Below are 21880 nucleotides of genomic sequence, written 5' to 3'. Positions count from 1 at the left end.
GGTATATGGTACGTACAAACACACGCAATTAAGTTGAGTCATCTTACAACCTTCTTGAGGCTAGAGTGTGTACACACGCACAACTCACAGTGACATTTCAATAAACCTATCAACGACCTCACTCCAACTATCTCCACCTATTCCATATATCAGCTGCATGGCTTTGCAAAGCAATAACCTAGCAAAGAGCACCAGAGTCAACCATCCACTCAGAATAAAACAGATTTATCGCATTGCCTTTTGTTGTTTTGTTTTTTTTAACTTTTTTCTTCCCATGAAGCTGCAATATGCTTGAAGGTCATTTATTGGCTCATGAATGTTATACTGCGTTTATAGAGCTTCAGGGAATGCCATTTTAAAAAAGAAGAATAGGCAAGGGAGTAAACTGAAAAGAAACACTTGAGAGAGCCTTGCACTTTCAGTTTTCATTGGTCATGTGTGAGTGTGTGTGCATCTGTGATTACGTATATCTGTATTATACATACTGTGTGTATTTATACAGTATTATACCTTGTTTCTATACTGTGCTGATGTTTTGCCAAGTATTTCTATCTGTGAGCTGCCTTCACATGAATAGGTTGTATATGGGCATGCATATTTTTTATCCCTCTGCACTGTATTAATTGATGTGTGAGTGTGTAAGTGTGTCTCTCTGTGTGTGACTGTATAGACTATATGTTTTTAGCCTACAGTGTAGACAGTGGACTATGAGTTAATTCTGCAATATTATTTATATTTTCCAAAGCCCACTCCTGTCCCTATTCACAGCAGGATTAACTTGCTTCTGTCAATACCCGCTCCTTCACGTTTTAATTTAGAGAGGATTCATGGAAGTCTATTTCTTCTCTTCACAGGCTGAACTGTTTGAACAAACTAGATTGCGAAGAGACTGCTAAAGAACCAAAAGTGTATGAGGTGGTTTTGAGGCTCACCTTCCCACAATAGGTTGGCAGTTGAGGAAGAGTTCAAACTGTAATTTTCCTGTAGGCTTTTGACAGCTTTGATCAATAATCCCACAATCACTAACAGCGAGTCACAAGACATATGAGAAGTCAAAAAAAACAAAGTGATTAGATGACAGTTTGTTCAGGCACTGCGATACTGCTCCTCTCTGCTCGCTGGATCTCCTTGAGGAGAGGGATGAAAAGAACAAGCGTGTACAATAGGTGATTTGTTTTTCTATATTCTGTGTTGGCATGTAGGTGTATTTCCGTTTTCCCTTCTGTGTGTTTCAAAGTTCATTTTTGAAGCGCTGCGTGTGTCCTTGTCATTTCTGGCAGGCTGTATAACCCCAGCTGTTTGTGATTTTGCCAGTTGTTTCCTGGTGTCCCTGTAAAGATTCTCTTTTTTCACATGAAGAGGAATATTTAATTTCTAAACTGCGGAGCGGAGAGCTGATAATGGTTGCTGTTCTTCATGCAGATGTTTCATGTTTTGTCTTGGCCGATAGTGTCTTGAACTTGGCTCTGCTTTGGCTGTCAACCAACATTTTGTTTTGGTTTACTTGACCTCTCTCTGTGCTTCTCTGACCAAGCATGGGAAGCTTGTGCACTTTTCAGAAACATGCGTCATTGCACAGCTCAGTCGGCCATGTAAGGGATAAGATGTTAAGTTTTGCCATTTGTTTTGTTAATTGTGTAATGTTATAAAATATAAATGGGTTGCTACTGACGAAATTTCAGAGAAAGAAAAAGTGGTTGCACATAGTGACACAGACGCAATTGCATATCTCTTTGAAACAGCTCAACTGGAAACTTGCCTTTATGATTGTGAAGGTGCTACCTGTGCATTTGTGTTTGTGTATGTGTGGGTGGGTGTGTTTGTTCTCTCCCCAGCTCTCCAGAGGAAGCACTCAGCAGTCCCTCTCCACTAAAAGTGCTGAGTGTGAGGGATGGTGTCAGATGACAAATCTAAGGGACAAACTGCATCTAAAGCAGACATTCTTTATAGGCTGTCCTTCACCCCTCCAACTCTCTCTGACCACATTTCTCTCCATCTATTTCTCTCCTCTTCGTCTCTCAAATCATTGTAATTTGTTGTCCATGGTGAATAATGAAATATGCATATACATATGTAGCTCTCTTCTCTTCTCTTCTCTTCTCTTCTCTTCTCTTCTCTTCTCTTCTCTTCTCTTCTCTTCTCTTCTCTTCTCTTCTCTTCTCTCTGCTCTCTATTCTTCTTGTTTATCTATCCCTTCACTTCTTCTTAGAATAATAGAAAGCCAAAACAAAGTGATGCTGTGCATCAAAGAGATGACAGTGAGTTATCAACCCCCCCATGATTACTGACAGAGCATTTCACTGTGGGTAACCTCTGCTATGAACAACTTTCTCAGTGGGTGAGGTTTAGGGGTATATTGGTATTGTAATTGTTGTGAAATTAAGGACAAAACACTGATTAAATCCTTTGGATAAACTGAAACACTGATGGTGGTGCAGGTAATAACAGGCGTATTTGTTAGACATTATGACTTAGAATATGAGATTTTCCCATCACGACATGCACACCAGCACACTCTTTGGTAAAAATATTTACTCTATGAGTTGATTCAGTTTTAGTCAGAAACACTTGTATTAATATGGAGCTAGAAAATTGATAGTTAAATTTTGAAATTGAATTTGAAAACAAAACAAAACAAAACCTGAACTGAAAAAGGAAACATTGGTATTGAAACACTTGTATTGGAAAAAGTTGCACTGGCACAGAAACAGGCATCAAAAAATTACAATCTTACAATCTTATCTTATTTTATTTTTTGTTTTTCAATTTCAATCTTCAGATTTATTCTTCATGTCTGCCTTTTTTCAGTGACAGCTTTTTTTATTGCTGTCAGTTTTTTTTTTTTTTTCAGTGCCACTAGTTTTCAGTTTCAGCTTTCTGTCACCCTTTTGGCATAGAGAGGAGGGATTTGAGGGAGAGACTACATACCCAATATGCCTTGCAGTCTGATGAAGATACTCGAGGGCGATGGCAGAGATTTTGAGCCAGACTGTTGTAATTTTCGCTCTAGAACTTTTAATATGTCACTTTATTAAGATTTGATATTTTTTCAGGCGAGAAAGTAACCATATAGATTCCCAATATGTGGTCAATTCATCCAAATAACACCTGTTTGTAAATCTGCTGTGATGTTTTGGAGCTGCTGGCCAGGTGAGACCAGCATCATCTCAGCTGCTAGCAGAATGTTTAAACATTAACTGCACAGAAATAAATGCATTTCATATACACGTGAATTTTACCCCGTGGCAGTTATAGGTATGAATGCCTGTGTTTTTAATCTGGATTTATCTTCACTATTTTTAACAATAGGGGTTGCTACACAACATTATTTTAGGAAAAGTAAAAGACTGGAGGACAAAAACATAAAACATAGTAATGTACAATTGAAAAACCGCCATGGGTAAAGTGGTGGTTCTATTGTTAATGCCTTTGTTTTATTTTTCAGTGGAACTGTTTTCATTGACAATACTTGTTTCAGTGCCAATATAACCTTCTCCAATACAAGTGTTTCAATGCCAATGTTTCCTTTTTCAGTTCAAATTGTGTTTTCAATGTCAAATTTTACTTGCAGTGCCAAAATGTAACTATCACTGTTCTAGCCCCATATGTCAAGGAATTGGCCATGTATAGTAAATAGTTATACAGTTAAAGGTAGAGTCAGTCATTCTGGAGAACGATTGTTGGTATTTGAACTAAAACCCAAACAAATACACCCCTCCCTTCATGCTCCTTCAGAAACTCCAACCCCCAAATTCATGGGCGCCCATTGCCAAGGCAACGACTAAAAGGGAAATATAGCGCAATTCAGTGCGATGCGTCAGCTGTAGAGTCACTTCTGTTCCTTTCACACCCACACACACATTATCATGAGCAGAAAAAAAATTGCGCTTCACTAAACACGGTAGAAACACTGGATGCAATTTGGAGCGTAAAAAATGCAGGGGGTCTGCGTGACACTGTCTCGGATTCAGTGTGGATTAATACATTTAATAAAATGGAAGCGTATCTGTTCCGTGAGAAAACACTTTCTATGTTGATTGGCCACAGCCTCTCTCTCTCTCTCTTCAGTTCGCCAGCCCTCCCTCACCATTCAATGTGCGCTGGAGACGGTAGACTGTCACGTCCTCACACAGACAGCTGCTCTGATGACTTCCCTCTATCCTGTGCATGAGCAGCATGAATCAGCCTGTTGCTGATTGGCTGGAATAGTGTTGTGTGTCTCACTCCACGCCACTGTGTTTACATGCCCCAGGACTGTGTACGAACACCAGGTTTTTTCTTTAACATAGAAGGGACAGCTAGTGGACTAGCTAGTGAGGAGATATTCGCTGAATTTGACAAAAAGTGTATTGGATTAGAATCACTGACTTTACCTTTAAATCGAGCATAAAAGGCTCTGCTCTTTGAGGGAGCTCTCAAAGAATCTGAGCAGTGATGAGGATTCTGCATAGAGAGCTAACCCTCCTTAATAAACATACATTAATGAACATTAATCTTAGTTATATCAACAATCTGAAAAATATCATATAAGCTGAGGCACCAGACAGCGTTGGCATGAATGTAATCAGAAGAGCAAACAGTGATAGCGTCAGGTTATAATATGCTCATGCTGTACACCTTCATGATTGGATGTTACTGGCCACAGAGCTGTAAATGAGCCAATGAGAATGAGCTGATGCCAGTCAGCCTATACAAGTGAGACTTAAGTGCTCTGCCTGAACTGAAGGTATCCTTCATTTATGAAGTGTCAGTTCTAGCGAACGTTTTCTCAGAAAGTGGAACACGTTCTTAAGCGATAAATAGTTTAAATCGGAAATTAATTATATATATCAATCATTTCTCCTCTCCACCACTGTTGCATTTCTTAACTTTTTTGTCCAGCTGCCAAATGGCTAGTGAATGTTCAAATTTTAAAAGCCACTCAATAGATTACCATTGTTGTTTTGGCTGGTGAGTGAAACAAATCAAGCAGCCACCTGCATATTTCACCAGTATTTGCCTGGTGGCTGGTGCTAATTTTGTGCTGCGCCTGTCTATATTGCTTTCATTTGTATCTAGCCTTCTTGCATCTCATCTGTGTATATAACCCCCCTGCTGTCATCCACTGCAGTTTTTCCTCCCCTCTACTCTCCTTTATTTTTTATCATTCTCTCCCTGTCGTCCTCCTTCCCTCCAGTCAGTCCCTCCTAGTCTTCATCTCGCTTAGAGGGGGGCCGGGAGCCATGTTTCTACCTAATGATGCATTGCCGAGAGGAGAGAAAATTTGACAGTTAACAGCCTCCTCTCGCTCTTTCTCAGGCATGCACACACACACACACACACACACATACACACACAGATGTGTCAGATATAGCCAAGGATACACTGGAGTCACACACAGCCTATTAATGCAGCAAAGTTGAGCCAGCTACTTGATGCTAGCCTCTGCACGTCATTTCTCAAATCTAACTTTTCTCTTGTCACATAAAACTGAATTGGCCTGAGGGACATAAGATGCTTTGTGATCAGTGTGATCATATAGTCATACATATACAAACACATACAAGAGTATGCATTCATATACAGGACACATGTACATACAAAACCACTCTTCTTTCCTTCTCACTGGAATAAGCTGCTAAGAGAGAACATGTCGGACTCTCACTATATGCTGGAAGATCAGAGAGAGATGGAGGCAAGGGTTGTATAATGAATTTCATGCATTTCTGCCATATAGGATCTATAGAATAGAATAAAACCCAGAATCAACAATTGGCTTCAAGGCAGACATAATATAAAACGTTTAATCTTACATACACTAGAAGATAGAGACCTCATAATTGTTAGTTTAAAGCTCTGAAATAGCCACAGGTGCTCAAGTAAAACTGGTCACTTAAAGGTAAACCCACAACCCCAAGAGATTTTACCACCTTTACTTTTTAAAACCAATTACAAACTTTCATGTTATCTTTACTCTGAAGTTACAGTCAGATGTAGATGATGTAGAGACCCTATAGGTGTTGGGTGGTTGGGTTACATGCAGCATTTTATCATTATTAAAACCTACTCCGACTCATTTAGTGACACAGATCTAGTTAGAGTATCTTGTGGTTTACACATTTTGCCCTGCAGGATGGCTGATGAGATGAGAAGACTTTCCTCTTCATGGATATTGCTGTTGCTCATTTGAACTCACTGGAATGTTCACATCCAACAGCCTTTTTTCGTCTGTGATTTTGAAAGCAATCAGATAATGAACCGCAACAGATATCACTTCCATTTTGCAATTTGAGCTGATTTTCAGGAGGTGAATACAGTTGGAAATCTTGACTTCACTATTTTGCCAAGGCTACAACTCGTGATGCCCTGAGAGAGATATTAGAGTCTATAAAAATGTGTCTCCACATACCTGGAATTGTATGTATTTACTTATATAAATTAGCCGGGGATCAAGGGTGGTATTTTTGTATTTTGTATGTAAATATTTTTCATTTATTTCATTGATAAGTTGGAATCTTTTTTATCACAAAAGCAAAGTGAAGAGAAAACTACGGGATGAAAATATTTGATATGTGTTATTGTGAATTTTTTGGGATTAAAGACAGAGCGAAAAAAAAAACACACATGCCAGTGGTGGCTGCCATATGTTTCATACTTTGATTGACTCAAACACATGCAAATGCACTCATTGATTTACAGACTAATTATATATTCATATGCAGGACTTCCATGCATATGTGTGTGTGCATATATTTACACATTTGTGATTGTTTGTGTGCCTTTAATTTGCATGCAGATTTTTCCGGCTTTCATTTTAGCTTAACTCTCTTCTCTCTTCCCCCACTCTCTCCCCCTCTCTCTTCTTGCTTAACCCTCCTCTCCTCTCTCTCTCTCTCTCTCTCTCTCTCTTTTTCTTTCTAATGAGATGACATGGCTACAGTGTTCTTCCACTCAGTGACAGCCTCTCTGTTGCCAATTAGTGGTGGAGTCACCATCTCTCTGTTTGCCTTCGGAGATTACATCTCTGTTTGTGTACACAACCCACAAATGAGACGATGCACTCAAAGGCCGGAGATCTAGTCTACAAATGTACTATATAGGGAGGTGCGTGTGTGTGTGTGTGTGTGTGTGTGTGTGCATACTCTATACAGGTTATATGAACTGTATTTATACAATATATAGAACTCAAATCATTCCTAGTTGGTGTGCTCTTGTTTGTGTGTTCATCAGACCATTGCTGTCTGTGTGTGTAGAGCAGAAGGCTTTCCTTATGGTTCTATGCCAGTTTGTCTTTGTGTTCATCTGAGCGTGGTTGTGTGTAATCCTCAGATGCCATTTTTTTCAGTATAGTCTGTCATCCACCTTGATCATAGTGTTTACCTAAAATGAGGAGAAAATGGGAGAAAAATAAACAGAAATCTAAGCCCCTAAAAACAGGATATATTGCGTAGCTCTCAGCATTCAAACTGGCATGGGTAAAAATTGTGCAGCAGTGTAGGTTAAAGGGGCACACACTTTGCCCACACTGTGATCATGAACTGTTAATACTCCCTGTCAGTGCCCCTGACTGAGACACTGGCAGAAGAACTGGAGTTGATCCCAGGCGCTGCACTGCGGCTGCCCACTGCTCCTAGTGTGGGTGTAAAGGATGGGTCAAATACAGAGGATCAGTTTCCCCACGGGGATCAATAAAGTTCTTCTTCTTTTTCTTTTTCTTCTTTTTCTTCTAAAGCAGTTAAACACTCCTGAAAAGGACATGTTGTATGTCAACATGTATCTGTGTAGCGATGGAACAACACTTCATTCGATACTTTCAGCACTAGGTATGTTGAAGATGTGTTAACACTAACACATACTCCTGCTTACAGCCAAGTCTAGTGAGGAGGAGTTCTTCTGATCTGTCATTTTTACTGAATCATATTCCATCTTGAGCTGTGCTGTATAGTACCTGTACCTCTGCGGGGCCCCACAGCCTAGCAATGCAAAGTCATACAAAGGGTTTCTGACTAATGTGAATTACACAAAGGCTCAGGTATTGAGTGTATTTTAAAAGACAATACTTGTTCAAAAAATGTCTGTTTGTTGCACAAACAATGCATTAGTGACTTTTGATCTAATTTACACATTAAGTTAAATTAAATTAAATTCACAATAAGTTTGTGAAACCCAGAAATTCACACAAAAAACAGCTGACTTTTTTGCTTTCTTATGTTTGTGCATTTCTGAGAGTCTCAGGATCAGCACCATGGACAGCGGTTGTGACATACTTTGCTGTAGACTTTTATAAATGATCCACTGGAGCACTACAGGAAAGCAGGAGAGAGCTGTATACTGTAGACTGATCTTTTGCAAAATATCTGATGTGAAAAATATTTACAATCAATTAAAAAGATAAAGATACACAGTGCTGTTGTCAGACTTTGCCTTTTGTGTGGCATAGGCTTAAGAGTTATTTTCCTGCCCTATATTTAGTGCAGTCTGCTGTTTGAGTAAGCATAATTGATGCGCTACAGTACTTCATGTAAGTTATTGCTTACAACATTAATGACAAATTTGATACGTAAGGACTTAAATAGCTACTCAGTATCTGAGAAGTATTTGGTGTCATAGTAATACAGATCAACATGCGCAAAAATACATATAGCCTTCTCTTTCTCAAACATACTGACATTTTCCCACACTTGCTAGAGTCTTATTCATAATTGTGTAGTGGTACAGGAGGCTTACACTTGCTGTCAGCAGCTGCTAGGGAACAGCATTATGGCCAAAACCTGCAATGCAGATGCAACACCTTCAGTCTATTTACATGCACAATGATTTACATGCATGTACACATGCTGTGTTTTCGAAGAACTGGGTAAGCTAATACACTGATTAATGGAATCTCACTCTGTCTTAAAACTAGGATATATGGTATTAAGGTGATAACATTGTTTGAATTATTTAATCTTCTTAGTAATTAATAACAGAATTGACATGGAGAACTGGAGAACATGGAGAAATTGCGATTAATGTAGAATGTGTACTGTATAACACTTACTGTGAATGTAATCCATAGTCACTCCCTGTCTCACAGAGTTTATCATCAAAAGTAGTAGTCAGACAGCAGTATCCTTTTCTCACACCCACAACCTACTCAGGGTATCTCAAGGCTCTGAACATCCTGTCAGTGCCTGCAAGTAAGCTCATCTGAGTTTGTTTAAAAACAACAATAAATCTCCTGATATATTTAATTTGTTTGATTTAGAGATGTGTAAGGGCAGCAGCAGCCAGTTACAGATTTATGAGCGCCTGCTCACGTGGCGGCGAATGGCAATCTGTTCAGTGCTGTGTCCCAGTAGAAAAATAACACCTCTCATAGCGGTGAATCATCATAGCTTCCGATTCACTGAAAACAAGCAGTTAATCTGATTCCCCATTCAGTTTTAAAACTACTCTGAAATTTCATGGTAGTAGCCTATTGATATTGTGACTGTGGAAGGGAAACACTGTGATGTTCAAGTGAAATAGGTTATTCTGTGTAACTCAGATAGGGTCTTATTCTGAGGCACATGCACTATTAGATAAAGAATGACAATGGTTGAGACTTCAGCGCTCGCAGGAATGCACTTTTTTAAAAAATATTTAAAAAATGTTATCTTATTTAAAATAGATGAGTTGAATTACTTTTAACTAAATGGTAAGATTTATGTTTATTACATAGTTCACAGCTTTGAATGCAGTTGACTTGAAAACTAACAAAATCCAAGATCACGTGAGATGGCTCCCTTCCCTTGACGTTGTCATAAAGGGAATGAGACGACCGATCAAATAGAGCCTCGGGAGGATTAAAGTATGATAAAAGTGACATTTTTGTCGACACAGAAGTGACCGCTCCTCAAACGACCGCTACCTCTAAATGAAAATGAACACTTGACATTCTCCTATGGTGATCAGCAGCACCTGCAGCCTTCATGTTATCTACATGTGGAGTGGAGAGGGAAGGAGAAAGCAGGGAGGGTTTAACAAAGGAAATATTAAAAAAATCATTTTGCCAAAAGAGGCCACTACATTCTCTGTCACACACACACAAGGAGCACACTTTTTTTTTAACATCACCCTGGATGTCTCTGTTCTCATGTGGCATTGTGTCTGTGTCGATTCACTTCACATTAAATGGGCCACACGCTCCCACTTTGTTGGAATTGTGAATGCTTTATTTTAACAGTGTGAATGAACTCCAAAGAAAGGAGCTGGCAGAGAAGCTTGCTAAGCCCTTTACACATCATAGAAAACTGTGCCGAAGGGCCTGTCTGCGATTTTATCATCGTCATGCTTGTCGCTCTGGTTTAGGCTTAGGGACTTGCATACTGTATCTGTCTCACACACACACACACATACACACACACACACACACACACAGAGGCACATATGCTCAACTGCTCTCATGTACCTGCAGATACACACATACTCTACACATGATCAAACACATGCATGCGCATCCTCATGTGCACACACACAGACAATTATTTAACAAGACTGAGAGTCCCACAAAGACACACTCAAGCTCAGACACCTATGGGATTAAAGAGACATATACACACATTAACTTGAAGCCACTTTCCATTGCTCAATGGCCAGTGATCTCCCCTTCATCTCCTTTTGAAAGCCAACTGCGCTACAATGGTATTCAGAGAACTTTTTGCACTTTTTTACTGTGTGTGCTATTATGCTTCATCTCCTTCCATCTTAAGAGGACAGAATAAAAAAGCACGTCTATGTTTCTTTTTCTTTTGGTGCTGATAAAAAGCTTGTCATTGGCCGCAGCTTCTTCTTTACTTGCATTTCTTTCTCTCTCCTCAAATCCATTAAAAAGAGAAGTGGTCAATAGCTGTTTTTATACAAGAGAGAAGTGAATGTATAAGCGCTCTAGCTTATTGGCTGTGGCTGCACTTTTGTTGACACATTGCCTTAGATTGAATGCTTTGTTACTTTTATGTGTATTGTTGGAGCAAGCACTTGCGTCTGGGCCAGAGTTAGTCTGCACGTGTCTGTGTGAGCATGCAAGGGTTTGTGTGTGCTTGCACAGGCTAATCTATCAAAACAAGTGTTTGTGATTGCCAGTGGATGGATGACCTTTGGGGCCTCCCTGGAGTCCCCTGTCACATCACGTGGTGGAGATAGAGGAGAGGCGGGGAAAGAGCTGACAAAGAAGTCAAGGAAGACACTTGCCGGGTGAATAAGTGTGTTTTTTTAATCCGTTGTTCATGGAAGGGTTTTGCTGAGCATGCTTGCTCTTTTTCAGCATCACGCTGCTTCATATTTATGCACTTGCACACGGTCTCACCTGGCAGCTGCCCAGTACAGCCACACTCTACTGCTATACTTTATATTAGTGTGCTGCTTGCTCTACAGGAGCCAATAGAGAGCGAGTGCCCTGCTCAAGGGCACACTGCCAGTAAGTGTTGAGAGAAGACAGTGTTTACACATTCACTTTACTTGCCCAGAATTTCCCAGCTGGTCTGAGAAATTCAAAATTGCAGCCTTCTGGTCACAAGCCATTTCTCTAATCTTTAGGCCACCACCACCCCTAGCTGAGTGAATAAATTGTGTCTCTTGAATATTAAAAGGAATATATCCATTTTACACACTTGTCCTTTCAGTATGTCCTTTCTCTGATGTTTTTTTATATAATACATACTTACAATCACTTACTTCAGCTTATTTTCTAATTCAAAATCTTCCAAAGAGCATGTCCTGCAGCAAACATCTCAAGTCAAATCACTCTCAGAAAAGATGAACAACAAATTAACAAGTCTTTCTGGGTACTAATTTAAATGATGTCCGTTTCTCAGGTTAATATTTTCTTTCCGTGGCCTATTTACAGACATTTGCATGTTTTTATGATCAAAAAGCACCTAGTTGTACAACTGTACAAGTCATGGATGTCTGCTCAATGCCCTCTCTTCTGAATGGCTTACTGTTTTCTGAGTGACGCATGCCCAGGCCAACCACAGGTAACACATTGTAGCACACAGAGAGCAGAGGAGAGGAGAGCAACTAGTGCGACCATAAATGACAGCAAAACCCAGTAGAGACTCTCACATTGAGTGCACATAAATTAGGTGAATAACATAAAATACAGATTTTGTTTCTTTCAGGAGGGGTTGACTGGCAATGGTAGGGGAAACGCTGAGTGTACAGTTGTGACATCCAACAGCTTGTTTAAAGGCATAGTTTCTGGATAAAGACTGTGTGCATTTCCCCGTGGACTGAGCGTTATGATACTTCCACAGTATTTATACAGCACCTAGACCTGCTTTATAATCAAAGAAGAAATGGAAATTTCCCTTTCTACATTATGTCCCCTTTAAAATGCATGCCAAAATGTGTAGTACATGAGCTCAACAAGATGTCAATTGAAGCCAGATGTTGCATCTCTCTGCCAATATACACAGCACTGCAGATTCATCAGTGAATACTACCATTAGTAAATCACTGCATTGCTTGACAAGGAGATGCTGCCAACTGAGCAGCACCAAGTTTGTAGATAGCTTGTAGACACCTGCTTACGGGGTGTGCTGTGAGGGGATGTGTGAGCACACACACACACACACACACACACACACACACACACACACACACACACACACACACACACACACACACACACACGCACACACACACACACACACACACACACACACACAAACTGGCACATAGAGCTGCAATGGCATTTAGGCGGTGACATTTTCCAAGTGACATTTTGTCTGTGGCCAAACCCATACTCACTGAGCGTGAACCCAATCATGTTGTCTCCTACACCGTCATGGAGCCAACACATACATGTGCACTTGCACACATGTGCACATGAACACACACACTCACACAGACTTGTCAAATGTTTTGGGCCTGTTTAGGCCAGGTTAAAAAAATCTAGAGCAAACAGACTTTAATAGATATTCCAAACCCGTCTTGGAATTTCAACAACCTTTCAAGCCATAATCCTGATTTCTCAGCCTCAAAGCTGTCTTGACCTTGGAAAGTCCACGCCTGTCAACCATACATTCCTTTTTTGTAAAATATACAGTAGAACTTCATTTCATCACTGGTCTTTTATATGTCCTTTTTTCTACATTAATTGAATTGTGGTGACAGACAGTAAAATCATTTTCAAAGGTTTTCTGCTAATATACCAAGGTGAAGGCAAGATTGCTGAAAACAAAGCATATGCCTTGCTCTAATTGACTAATTGGACTTCATTCTATTCTATACAAAGACCCTGATTTATAGATGTGTGTTTTACAGCTGCAAACATCATTAAATTAAATGCCACTATGACCTAAGGGCTTCAGAGATTGCTGAAAATATCAAATTGACCAGCTGAAAACACCCTGCAAGTATTAATTAAAAAAGGATAAGAAAATTACAGAGAGTGGCTGAAATTGGATCTACAGCAGCTAATACATTTAACATTTCATGAATGACGCTTTATTACCTGTAGAATTTTACAATTTCAATGATAGGGGTGCACACTTGTCACCTTTTGGCAAAATTCACCGTTTTGAATCCAAAATAGATCATTTGTGTGATTTGTGTAGATCCAATGAGTTTTTGAATTTGGGGGTGAGAGGAATGTGTTGAGAGAGAGAGAGAGATACAATTCATTCTCTATCTCGTTAGTGGACTTTGATGGTGTAAAAAAAGCAATGAGGGCTGCATCAACCAGATGTTGTTCTTCGCAGATTGTCACACTCCCAAGCCAGTAGGATTGTTTCAAGCAGGTAGTTCCAGGTCTGAAAAGTGACGCCATTGCGTTCTCTCTAATGGCCAGCATGGGGAGACTCTACTGGCTCCAAAAAGAAGTCAGATTGTATAGAAGTCTATGAGAAAATGACCCTACTTCTCACTTTCTTTTATTACCTCTGTGAACAGTTTCCTAAAGGGTTTACGGTCTCAATTGCTAGTTTCACGTTTCTCAAATGCAGCATGATGTTCATTTGGTAAATTATGGTCCCATTTAATTTAAATGTGACGATAAAGCAGGGTATTACTTGACGTTACGGATTTTTAAATCGCTTTTCTCGGCGTCTGGCGTCATCACAATGTAAAGTCTATGGGCCGAGCATGGATGTATTACAAGAGCTCTTATTATACATCCATGGGGCCGAGTGGGAACTCGCGAGCGGGGCCAGCAGGAGAAACACTACTGCGCATATTCAGTGGGCCGTACAACGCGGAAGCAAACCCGGAAACTAGAAACGTTTTTTAGCGCATGCGCCAGGCGAGCAATTCCACTGACTGAATGGGCGCCATTTTTAGTCCGGTATCCAGCTCTTACAATACATCCATGCGTATGCACCGGGGGAGCAATTCCCATAGAACTGAATGGGTGCCATTTTTACTCCGGTATCCAGCTCTTACAATGCATCCATGCTGTAAATGCACCGTGCTAACGAAGCTAGCAGCTAGCGTTAGGGTCAGCTCCACCCTCTTGTTCAAACTTGGTCACTTCTCATTACTTCTGGCTCCAAATATCCAAGATGGCGACGGCCAAAATGTCAAACTCAAGGCTTCAAAACATCCACGTTTAAAACGGGAGTCCCCAAACCAATGGGTGATGTCACGGTAGCTACGTCTATTATTTATCCACTCTATGGATTGTTTACAGTATGCGTGCGTGGGACACAGACCAGAGTGGTATATCTAAACACAGAGCATCGCTCAACGAGTGACAGTTCAAACATCGGAATTCGACATGACAGCATAACAACGGTAAGATTGATATTGTTGATGTTGAATGTTCAGTAAGTGAAAACGAGTTACCATAAACAATGGGCTTATATATAACAGTTTGCTACATGTGGTAGCTGGCCAGCTGATGTTAGCCTTGCGCTTGGCAAGTTCACGTTTACAATTCAAAGTAATGTAAATGTAAAACAGGCTAGCCTAGTCTAACCACAACGGACTTCAGTCTGACAAATACCGTCACTCCAACTTTGTCAGTCCATTCACTGCCACCGCTAAAATGCATTTATATTACGAGCAGGGGAGTGTCGCATATATAGTTCATCACTTTTATGTTGATTTTGTCGGAAGCATGCGTAATTAGAGTCCTGATGTCTGCAGCTGCTTCTGTTGTAGATGCCAGTTTAGCTGTAGCATGAGCCTCAGATAGCCTCCAGACAACAACTCAGTGGAGTTTTCACAACGTTATGCTTCAGAGTTTATCAACACACTGTCTGAGCAAATCCAGGCATGCAGTGACTCTTTTTCTTCATCCGGAGGTAGGGAGGGCGTTTGTTTTATAGATTGTGCGGCGAAACGCAATCTCATTAAAAAGAGGTCAGTCTGGTGGCGCAACCGCATACTACAGTAAATCTATAGAATTGTTTCTGACAGTTACGCCGCACGTCCCTTTTTCATCGACAATTAACCCATAATCAATGAGTCATTGACATCCCTACTTTATATCATCTATTTTCTCTGTACCTATAGGCCCAATGTGCAACATAGCCAAGCCTATGTGAAATTTCTTAATAACCTAAACGTGGGTGTGGGTGGATGTGTTTTAAGGCCAGGCACCACAGTTGAATAGGGACAAGATAAATTTTGTTCTTCTCTCAGAATGAAACTTTTTGATATAGACACACATACATAGTATTTCTGTATTATAACCTTTATTTTTTTTATCATGAAATTATGCAAATTAGGCAAACTCATGAAATAAGTCAGAACAAATATAGCAATATCAGTTGTGTTGTCTTCCCTTAATCTTATGTGTAAACCAATAATTAATAAGAAAATAAAGACTTATGTACTGAAAAGTTATGTAGATGGTTGATTATTTGAAAGAGTAAAAACTGAGAAAAGCTTTGCGAAAGAGAAAAAGTATCAGTCTGATTTCATAGACAAAAGGAAAACTGGCAATAGAAAAACTGTTCAAAAGCATTGTCTTCCCTTAAAACACTATGGTCGAGTATTTAAACTCGATGGCTGCATTAGAGAATATGGTTATGTGTAGAGTGGTGCTGAAATCTCATAATTTTACATGTTGTGTTTTTTGTTTAGCTGTAACATGTTTTACAAATTGCAGATAGGGAATATGACTTGGCTGCAGCCTGAAAAAATTTCAGTCAAAATATTTCTTTTGCTTTAATCCCTGTTTCTCCCTCCCTCTCTCTCTCTCTCTCTCTCTCTCTCTCTCTACTAAAATATAACAGAAGCTGTATTTTCCATTTGATTTGTCAGTTGTTGTGCATGTTGTGTTTCTGTTTTGTCTGATTAACTTTATTGTATAGTGGATGCAATGCACTTTAATACACCCCCAGGGGGTTCACATATTTGTCATCTTTTTCACACCCGACGAGTTTGCACCCCTGAATGAGTATCAAATAAGGCCAGGATCAAGAAGTGTTTGTAAAGCACTTTTTAAAGATTGTTTTCAATACAAAGGGAAATCAACTGCTTACCCAGCCTAAGCTTTGTTAAGGTTTTGGAGTTGGAGAAAGAACAGCCCCATACTTAAATCAATGCAGGTTTCACATGTATTGGTTAAGCTTTCAGTCTATAAGACCTCATCAAAGCATACTCTCTCTTCTATATGATAGGGTTACTAGTTTTTGTGTTCATTATATGACATCAGATTGCAGGTCCTGCCTTGTGATTGTCTTTGCTTAGAAACCAACAGAAAAAAGTACATGAGCTTGTCAGAGAGTGAGCCAAACAGTAAATGTGGTCTCTCTAGCAGAAAGAAATCTCCAAAGGAATCTAGAAACAGTTCTATTGATGGCAGGCAAGGAAGGAAAGGCTGTTAATGAACTCAATTTATCTGTAAATGGAGACTGAATTATTTTGTATTAAGTACTGTAGCTTTAGTACTACAGAGACCAAATGATTTTCTCTGCTTTGTTCCATGGCTGTGCTGTATTACTTGTATGTTATTTGTGTATGCCAAGTGCAAGTGCATATACAGTGTTTTATCAGGAGACTTGAATATTATGTTTGTCCATGTCTGCTTGCCGGTGTGGGTAATATTGAATTAGCTGTTGCTCAGGGAGCAAGGGAAAGACAGAAAAAGGATGTGAGTATTTACAGTGGGAACTGTGTAGTGAATAGCCCTCCTTATATAATACACCCTAATTAGACGATTCATCACAAGTTAAATACAGTAGAACTTTACACAGTATTCACAGATAAAGAGAGTGAGTTAGGGATTAGTTTGTGCACCACATGTGAAAACTAGACAATCTATTACTCTGGACAGTTAATCACAAAGGAGTTAATCACTGTAGCTCTTCACCAACAGGTTCACACACATTCAATCAAGTATACAGCAACAAACACACAGAGGCATTCAGGAGATGGGCAAAATAGGCGTAACCGAATTACATCGACAACGGCTGCGACTCAGGCGATTTTTCAGTGGACTTCCAATTAGGAGAATCTTTCTGCGCCTACAGAGATTTAACAATGACCGTTTGCGTTTTCAAAACAGCATGAGAGGAGCAGCAGACTTTGAAAAGGTCAGACAGTTTCTTTGTGAACAACAGGTGCAGTTGTCCAAAAGAATACAAAATGATTGAATGCTGCAAGTTAAACAGTCTTGACAAAGCTTTACAACTTAAATCAATAAGGTGAGCAAAGAGGAGCTGTTGTAATAACTCAGGTACACTTCTAAACTAATTGATAAGAAACCTTTGTATTTATATATATCCTTTATATATCACCTTTATCAACAATTATGTAATTAGAAATTCAAGGAGTGCAGTGCTGTCTTTGTTTTTCTGTTTTTCTCTGTAGAAGAGACCTAAATTGATTATCAATACTTTTTTGAGTGTAGACTGAATTGTATCTCTTGTTGATTTTATATTGTAATCATTTAAGGTTAAGTATGGTGTAGCTGTTGATGGTGTTAAGGAGCATTTAAGATGTTCACATGATTTGATAAATACTCAGCAAAATGTGATATCAACAAATGTATTACTTTCTTATTGGTGTTCAAACAATAACCAGCCGTTTTGTACCCCTTTTGACTATCCTTCTATCTCCAAATATCTACCTTCTGTATTCCCTTTTTTTCTGGTGTTACAGTATGTATTCTAACCTTGACATACTGCAGCGATATATATAGATAGAGTTGGGAATTGAACCACCGCCCTTCTGATTAGTGGACAACTCTATCTCCTGAGCCACATGTCTGCATGTACAATATGTATTAACCAGGCTGACGTCACATATTTTCACACTACTCAGGGTTTCCTAATTGCAGCACATGAGCTCAAACCCACAAACACATACAACTGTGTGAACACACAATGAGAAAGAGAGAGAGACATACTGGAACAAGGAAAAGAGAGTGTGACAGAGTGATAGAGTGAGAGAGAGAATGAAATTAAAGACTAAGAGAGAGATGATTTCATTTTGCCCACTGAGCCCTTAAATAATTTAACGAGGGAGAGATCTGTCAGAGTATTGCTGTGTTTGTGTGTTGAATATTTATAATGCATATAAAACTGTTATGGGCCAGCTGTTGGCAGTCATACGTCTCAGGTCTGTGCAGCATTTTTAGAGGGAGATTAGAATCCAAAATCTAAACAGATACAGCTGCTTCTTTTGGTCATCACTAGTGGTTTACTAGTCACATGACATGAACAGGATTTGGGGATTTTACTCATAAGAGTATGGCAAATATTTTCAATGTTTTTCATCAAGTGACAAACTATTAGCCTGAACAGCCTCATGAATAGCTTATTTTCAGCTGTTTAGTGATGTAGCTCTTTGATTTGACTGTCTTTGAAGCTGTTTTCCTGAATTCCTCTTTGCCTGGACCAGAGATATTTTAATCCTGGGCTCATATTTATCAAACAACTCAGAATCACTCCTAGGACTTGCACTGAAAGTTTTAGAACTAAAAATACTCCAAACTTAGAGCAGAAAATCTGAGGTTGTTATGAAGTTTTTCTACACCACTTTGAGAAAAGGTTAGAAGTTCTCCTCAGAGGATGAATGGCATTACCATTTTATGTATTTTAAACCCTTACATTAATAATGATATAATGTTTCCCTATTAGTTATATTCTGGATTTAACTCATTATCTACAGGAATGTTTTAGAGAATTTGATGCATATAAAAATAGAACAAAATACAAAAAATACACCAGTTATGGCTATATACGTAATGAGCTAGTTATGTATAGGTAGAGACTAAAAATATTACCAAAACCTACTGTCAGCTGCCTCTTTAATAAAAGACACTGTCAGTATAATGAATCCCAGAATTCAGATGCTCATAATTGGCTCCAAAGCTGTCCTCAGCAGACAGAATTTAAATGAGCATCAGTAGAGAAGGTAAAGAGATACAGCACATCCTCCCCAAATGTGACAAAGGACCTTTACATAGCTCCATCTACTGTCAAACATGCTCTCTAAGGCTGCTTTCCGGAACAGCCCTCTGAGTTATGTCATCAAAATCCACCCCAAAAAAGAATTGATAGGGTTTTCTCCTATGATCTGTATACACCACTGACTCCCTCCTCCAAAAACAGAAGTCAGAGAACCCAGCCCTCATCAGTAAGCAAACCCCAAAGTCACTTTGTTGACAACAAAATTATTTTTGAAGTTTCTAGTAAGTATGTGAGAATGTTTCAGCTTTGACATTGAAAAGCATTTCATTTCTTTGTATTGCTGACAATTGTACACTCTTACTTGGGTAATGTTGCTTTATCCATAAAGAACATAAAGATATCAGACATACTGGATATTTATTGCCAGTTCAGCAGTGCCATCGCTTCTTCCTTTAATATCATTCAGTCTTGCCTCACCATTCCTTGTCTTTGTGAGGCATTTGCTCTCATTCCCAATGAACTGAAGTGTAAAAATTACAGGAATAAGATGGTAATTCAGGCGCAGAGTGTATTTTCTCTTTACATTACATTCTGTAATGTTTATCTGTAATGTTTGTCATATTTAACAGTGCCTACATGTCCTCATAGTAAAGGATGGTATTCCTTTTTTTCCAGGGAAAAAAGCATTATACATCAAAATGTACTTTACTGTCATGACTTGGTTTGAGAATATTTGGCTGCAAAAAGAGGGGCTGTATTCACAGAGCGTCATAGTACTAAATGTTGGCAGTGATCACAACCTTGGAAATTTCTTATGGCTTTTTTGGAACTTCCACAGTAAGATTTCAGTAATTTTCAATGCTTTAATGCAAAACTCATATGTGTCATTTTGGAACTGAATGTTTCATTTGGTATGAGGACTTCATCATCATCTGGTTTATTTAAATGGTTTTTAAAGATGGATTATCATTTTTTACAGTTTATGTAAACCACACTATTACCGACATAACTGTCTGTTTGCAGTTCCTGGCACACCCTCCTCCTTTTCTGTTTACTTTGAACAGAATTCACAGGAGACATTACTGGAAATAACCCACAGAATTCAGTGGACTGTTAAATACACAAACTATGCTATGTACACAATTCCAATGTTTAAGTTGGTACTCAATGCAGATTCTTGTGATTCGACTGATGCATTTCAAGATACAACCTCAACAGCAGCTACAATCAACGCCTCTGTCAGACCACCAACAAACAAACAAACAATTAAAAATTGGGGCAATTCACCTATGAAGCCTCATATTACTCCATCGATAAAACGGTCTTATTGCATTGGCAAAGGTCCAGTTGATTCAATCCAGTAAAATATTTAGTCCAAAACACATAATTACATCAATAAATGCCCACGGACTGCTGTTGCAGCATTTCAAATTAGCTGGCAGACATACCTAATGTCATGTAGGGGGTCATGTAGTGAAGTGGGCGTGTCGTGTATGTCTGCAAGACTGCACATAGACCCTTCTCTGTCAAAATTGTGGCTGCACTCTGACCTTTCAAACGACACCTCACTTGACCCAGTAAGAGCTTCCATGTCCTGTCCACAGCCTACAATAGCCAACGATTCCGTGTTGAAAGGAGGTGTCTACCCCTCTTCTTTTGTGTAAATACCGAGCCAATAGTAACAGATTCTGCTGATGACTCATGCTTCGTACAGCCAATGAAATTACGAAAATGACCATATGCGGTTTTAATGAGTTCTATAAAGCCACAACCAGGAAATTATGTAAATTTAAATACTTTACTGTGTGTTACTTTTTATATAAACTGCTTTTCCAACATAACACTTGTTTTGACTCTTTTACGTGCACAAAGTTTAGTTTCAAGAAGGGGAAAAAGCACTATAATGTGCTTATGCTTCAGTTACTCTGAAGCAGGGGTCCTTTGGAGTCTTCAAATGGCAAAAAAATATTCAGGCGGAAATAAAAACCTTCTACTTCAGTGTATTCAAACTTCTGTTACTCAATGCCAGTAGCACTTACAATGATTCTGACTGTTGGGGAAAAGACTTAAGAGTGTTACCTTTTCAAAAGAGACCAAAACCATGCATGTACTCCAAATGGTTCAAGAACAGCTTTCAATTTACTTTGGGTATGCCTGGGATAGGTGTTTTAGGCTAATTTTTCAGGAATTTACCCCACTGCTCAGACTCTTCCAATTTGTGCTATTTCTCCACCACATCTGTGCCTCCTCCACCCAGGATAAATGAGAGAGCAGTGTCCTCATGGCTTTTTGGTTTGGTCTTGTTTCTTTTTCCACAAAGGCAGTTTTGACGATATTGTTTTTTTCCATCAATTAATTGTCCTGTTATTATGATTATATTTTTTGGTAATAGTAGTAGTTTTTCTTGTTAAAATTCTTGTATATGTGTTGTTTATGAGCTGTAATCCCCTCGAGGGAGGTCTCTTATTCAGTGTTTCCCCTAGGTTGGCTGCTTTTGGGTAGGGAGTGGGGGTTGCTGAGCCAAACTCAGGAGAAACACTGCAGCCAGACATTTTTCCATTCTCTGTTTACAGTAG

At 39.2% G+C, this 21880-nt stretch overlaps 1 protein-coding gene across 6 annotated transcripts in view; it reads left to right on the top strand.

The window, feature by feature from the left end:
- The window catches only part of ctnnd2a (catenin (cadherin-associated protein), delta 2a), a 279187-nt gene that overhangs the window by 72295 nt on the left and 185012 nt on the right, over positions 1 to 21880 (top strand). For 3 of the 6 annotated variants that reach the window (XM_042399033.1, XM_042399034.1, XM_042399028.1), the window contains exon 1: positions 14257 to 14733. The exons of the other annotated variants lie outside the window; for them this stretch is intronic. In XM_042399033.1, coding sequence (XP_042254967.1) covers positions 14572 to 14733 — 162 coding nt within the window. In that variant the 5' untranslated portion in view covers positions 14257 to 14571. Of the gene's footprint in view, positions 1 to 14256; positions 14734 to 21880 lie in introns of those variants that run through there. 6 annotated transcript variants of the gene reach the window in all.

This window comes from Thunnus maccoyii, chromosome 21 (genome assembly GCF_910596095.1).
Source record: "Thunnus maccoyii chromosome 21, fThuMac1.1, whole genome shotgun sequence".
NCBI classification, from domain to species: Eukaryota; Metazoa; Chordata; class Actinopteri; order Scombriformes; family Scombridae; genus Thunnus; species Thunnus maccoyii.
Note: the sequence above shows the minus strand (reverse complement) of the source record. Positions and strands in the feature narration are given on the sequence as shown.